The sequence below is a fragment of the Engystomops pustulosus genome, chromosome 3 (genome assembly GCF_040894005.1).
Source record: "Engystomops pustulosus chromosome 3, aEngPut4.maternal, whole genome shotgun sequence".
NCBI classification, from domain to species: Eukaryota; Metazoa; Chordata; class Amphibia; order Anura; family Leptodactylidae; genus Engystomops; species Engystomops pustulosus.
The window spans coordinates 208326058-208331421 of NC_092413.1; the positions used below are offsets into that span (position 1 = coordinate 208326058).

Sequence of the window (5364 nt, forward strand, 5' to 3'; positions counted from 1 at the left end):
GGGTCTCCATGACTGGCCAAGGTCTAGGTGATGAGTCATTAGCAACTTAATAGAAGCTAAATAGAAGCTAAATTTTACTCTCTTTTAAACAATCAACAAGACTAAGAAAAACTTTATTGAATATTTAACATCTACAAAGACAATATAATTTATGAAACTTTAAAAACAGTTTTTGGTCATTATAAATAAACACAAAACTATGATAACACATTATATCTCCACAGAACAAAAAAAAAAAAAAAAAACACTTACAAATAAATAATCTCTTCAAGGACTTGAACCTGATGATTTAGAAGCAGATCAGGTGGGATTCATACACAGGGGGCACCAGATCATCAGCAATACTTTTAGATTTGTAGAGGCACAAAACACCTTATCTGCTCCTCTCCTTATATACATCACATTGGAATGGAATTTGTATAGATTTGTTCTTGTGTTATGTCATCATGCAATCTCTAGAAACTGTATATAAAAGATACTACAAATGTTTAGCCACATCTCCTACTACAACATGAAGGTCTCCGGACCATTATTGTTATGTATTCCACCATTATAACAGGATATTTCTTTCCATATGGCAGGACGTTATACCTCTGCATCGCAGTATTGGGTAACTAACACAAATTACAAAAAAAATAAAAATAAAAACAAAAACATCTTTCATGAAAGAAAGGATCCTCCTGCTGCTGAAAGATGGCGCCACATGATATGTTCCTCCTGTCCAAGATACTGTATACATGACTATACTATCCCAGTACAAATACCCAGACCCAACAACTACATGAAATATGACCAAACATGTTTACACAAAAAAAAGCCAAAATTGACCCTACATAAAATATGTAAAATTCAGAAAAGATAATTATATCTATTAAACAATTTGCCAAAAAAAATAAAAAATAAAGTAAAAAAAAAAAATAGATATATATATATATATATCTATCTAACAGACCATAAATGGGATCGTGATCTGGCCACACAAATTGCATCTAGCTTACAACCCCAATGACTTCTATTATGCCCGGTCACGGTGCGGCAGGGAACTTTAGCCATCGGCAGGTTAAGCAGAGCAACCAACTCCATACAGACTGTGTATATGTGACCTCAGAGTGATGGTCAGCAGAAAGAGAATAAACATGGCTAGAAATTATAGAGACCTCATAATCACCCCCACAATGTCTGTCCTGTACTAAATACTAGGGATTGATGGGATCCACCAGAAGTTACAACTGTTCTTTGTTATATATTAATAATAGCGACTTCATCACTCAATACTAGAAAGGAATTTATGTCCCGATAGTAAATGACAACATTCAGAATAATTCTATCTACTGGTAAGTGTCTACATAGAATCCACTCTGCATAATATTCTCTGGAGACAACTTCCATTTGTCAACTCCATTTTATCCAGTGAAACTGGCAAAACAAAGCCATAGACATTACATATAGAAAAGGTTTGTTGTGTTGTACAGAAGAACAATAATATGTTAATAGATCCAAATGTCACAAATAATCACATCAACGTCCAGGTGAAATCTGTATTTGCATATGATAAGAGGGTCATTTACACTCCATTACTTATGGAAGGGGAGGGACATCAACTATTAGTCATAGTTTCCCTATAAAAGACAGATGGACCTCTTGGATAGCAGTCAGTTTTTGGAAACTGGATCCTCTTCTAGATCTTCTACAGAACTGACCCGGCAAGAGATTTATTCTCCTGTGACCCATAAAGACAAATCCAACTTCTTGGAGACCTTCTTGAATTATCATTGTCCAGTCACTATCCGGATAAAACCCTCTACAAATCCACCATGGAATTCTGCAACTTTGATTTGCAAAAGATTTCCGAAAAGAATTTCCAGTTCCTGGAGTATCTGGGACAAGGAACCTACGGCCAAGTGGTCAAGGCACGTGAGAGGGCAACAGGTAAATACCCAGTATGAAAGGTCTATAAAAGATACAGTTCAGTGAATAATCTGTAATATTTTTAGAAGTTTAGTTTTTTGCCTTTAGGAATGTGTAACATTTCTGAAAGTTCTTTAGATGGTGGTTTTCATGTTATAGAATTCATTATTTTCTTTGCCAATGGGAGTTAGAGCCTTTTGACTTCCAAATCCTATTTGAAGGGTCCAATATTTGGAATAACCATTGTGCTTTGCATTACATGTTGTCTACTTTATGAAGAGTAATTATTCTTTATGAAAAGGATGAGCGCCTTGAAAAAAAAGAATCCCTGCTCTCCTCAACTAAAAACTCTATAATAGATTGCATGAAGCTAGAAGACCACCCCTTCAATTTAATTTTTTCCAAATAATCTAGAATTTTAATGATAAAATATATTTTCTTCTTATCAGGTAAAATGGTTGCCCTCAAAATGATGGCAAAGAACAAAACAAAGAGGACCTCCTTCCTACAGGAGCTTTGTACCTCCATCTTCCTGTCCAGCTACCATGGGATCATCTTCACGCACTCCTCCATTGTGGACTGTGTGGACCACTATGTGCTGGCCCAGGATTTGGCTCCTGCAGGAACCCTCTGCGCTCTCATCCAGCCTGATGTAAGTATCTCAGATGAAATTATGGAAAAAATAATGTTTTTGGAATTTAGAAAAAAATGTTAAAATGAATTCAATGAAATGTGGTCATGAATGGTTTGGTTTCTTATTCCTAAAGAGGTTTTATATTATTAGATCAGTGATATATAACCTGTAGTCCTGTAGTTGATGCAGAGGTCATGCAATTTTTGGAGTAGTGGTTTTACAGCAACCAGAGGGCCACAGGCTGGAGACCACTGATGTGGACTTAAGCCAAGATTTGATAAATTTATAGTTACATATTTTATCATTTACATAATGCAGACGTCTAATAATATCTTCTTTTCTAGGTCGGGATTCCAGAGGTGATGGTGCGGCGCTGTGCACTACAGCTGTGCGGAGCTCTGGAGTTCATGCACAGCAAACAACTGGTGCACAGAGACCTCAAACCTGACAATGTGTTATTAATGGACAAGGAATGTCACCATGTCAAGCTGAGTGACTTTGGCTTGACCCAGCAGGTGGGAACTCCTGTTCCATTTATGTCCCCCATAATTCCCTACATGTCGCCGGAGCTTTGTAATTTAAAACCTACTGAAACCATAATTAACGATGCAAGCGTGGATATATTTGCCTTGGGTGTTTTGTTGTTTGTCGCATTTTCTGGAAATTTTCCGTGGAGAAGAGCGGTCGAGCAGGATCAACTTTTTAGGAAATTTGTTTGTTGGCAAAATGGTGTGGATCATGTTCCACCTCCGAAGCATTGGGAAAATTTCAACGGGGCAGCCCAGGAACTTTTTCATGTGCTGCTTTGCCAGGATCCCAATGCCCGGAGTCTTCTCAGTGTCCCAACGTATGCCGAAATTCCATGGGGAGTAGAAGATATTCCGGATGAAGCTTTTCAATTATCAATTGCAGAAGATGATATTCAGGAATATAACGGTGAGATTATCATTATAGAAGCAGAGGATGAATATATAATAGTGGAAAATCATGGGGACATAGAATGCATCATAGTTGATGAAGCCACCAATGAGTCCACCAGCAGCCCCAGGCAAACAACGGTGATGTTTCTTGTGGATGACACCAGTCTGGCTTTGGGATGTGAAGTGGAGGTCACGTAGATGTAAGTTGAGGACTGGTGACCAAAGCTTCCTAGAGGAAACTAATAAGGTAAGTAGTATTTCTCTATTACCCTGAGTAAGTGTTACCACTCCGAATGTGAGATGCATTGAGTAAGGAGGGAGGATGGAGGTTTATAATACTAAATGTGTAAATGTGGTCAATTATTGGAAATTAATAGAGAAATGGTAACGGTTTCTGGTCGTTGCACATTTTACTTCAGTGTTTTTTTTTAAGCTTTGAGGTATTATTAGGTTGAAGAATAATTGTTATTTTGGTTTATGCTCCTGTTTATCAAAGGGACATTTGTTTTTCCAGAAGAATCCCAAGTTTTATATGCTGGAGAGAAATTGTAGTGTAATTGCTGATTATTTTATTGTATTATAGTGGGTAAGGATCAGGTGGGGCTGTGGATGCGAGGATGTTGAGCTGGATTTTAGAGAACTTGATGAAAGTGGTTTTATCCTGTGTTTATACCAAGATTTAATGTTCTGCTTTTATAGTGGGAATGGCGAAAATATAGTTTGCCAATTATAAAACTGTTGATAGTGTCCATAGTGAGGTTTGGCTCCCGGTCTTAATATCTGGATTGCTTCATCTGTTCCTGTGTTTACCAGATATAGAAATGAAAGTGTGTGCTACATTGTTTTCTGTGTTTTAAAGAGGTTTTATGAGATGCAATAAATTTTGCCTATTTGTCTAAAACTAAGGCCCCTCCCACACTTGTGAATGTAATGCGCTGATCTTGCATCACACTCTCAGCGAGTGCTGCCTGGATCGCCCGGCCCAAACGCTGCAAAACGGAAGTGAACTGACATGCTGAGTTCAGTTCTGGTTTGCAGCGTTCGGGTCGGGCGATCAAGGCAACAATCGCTGAGAGTGTGATGCGCTGAACTTGCAAGTGTGGAAGGGGCTTAAGACTTTCCTCCCAGCCTTGTAACTGGATTTTAGACTCCTGATGCTTTTATACCTGCTTAATTGATAAGTCATTACAGTCATACAGGGATGATTGTGCAGAAGAGTTGTAGTTGGATATAGAGTGGATAGGACTTTGAAAAAACCTAAAAGTTTCTTTTAACCCCTTAAGGACGGAGGGTTTTTCGCCTCATTTCTCGCTCTCCAACTTCAAAAATCCATAACTTTTTCATTTTTCCGTGTACAGACCTGTGTGAGGGCTTATTTTGTGCGTAACAAATTTTACTTTCCCGTAATGATATTTATTTTAACATGCCATGTACTGCAAAGCTGAAAAAAAATTCCAAATGTGGAAAAATTGAAAAAAAACCGCACGTGCGTCACGTTCTTGTGGGCTCAGTTTTTACGACTTTCACTCTTCGCTCCAAATAACACGCCTACTTTATTCTTTGGTTCGGTGCGATCGCGGTGATACCAAATTTATACAGGTTTTATTGTGTTTTAATACATTTTCAAAAATTAAACGAATGTGTACAAAAAAGAAAAAAATTTTTTTGCCATCTTCTGACGCTAATAACTTTTTCATACTTTGGCGCACGGAGATGTGTGAGGGGTCATTTTTTGCGAAATGAGGCGACGTTTTCATTGCTACCATTTTGAGGTCTGTGCGACATTTTGATTATTTTTTATTTCATTTTTTATGTTATGTAAAAAGGTGTAAAAGTCGCATTTCGGACATTTGGGCGCCATTTCCCGCCTCGGAGGTCACCGCCGGCCGTAACCGTTTTTAT

At 37.9% G+C, this 5364-nt stretch overlaps 1 protein-coding gene across 1 annotated transcript; it reads left to right on the top strand.

Moving 5' to 3' along the window:
• Positions 1–1814: 1814 nt before the first annotated feature.
• Positions 1815–3660, top strand: LOC140122914 (serine/threonine-protein kinase SBK1-like). The gene is made up of 3 exons (XM_072144156.1): positions 1815–1929; positions 2358–2560; positions 2887–3660. The coding sequence occupies exons 1-3, from the start codon at positions 1815–1817 to the stop codon at positions 3658–3660; spliced, it is 1092 nt and encodes a 363-aa protein (XP_072000257.1).
• The last annotated feature ends 1704 nt before the right edge of the window (positions 3661–5364 follow it).

Coding starts and splice junctions, on each gene's coding strand:
- LOC140122914 (XM_072144156.1), top strand. CDS start 1,815: ATGGAATTCTGCAACTTTGATTTGCAAAAGATTTCCGAAAAGAATTTC. Junction 1,930..2,357: donor GGCACGTGAGAGGGCAACAG/GTAAATACCCAG, acceptor TCTTCTTATCAG/GTAAAATGGTTGCCCTCAAA. Junction 2,561..2,886: donor GCGCTCTCATCCAGCCTGAT/GTAAGTATCTCA, acceptor CTTCTTTTCTAG/GTCGGGATTCCAGAGGTGAT.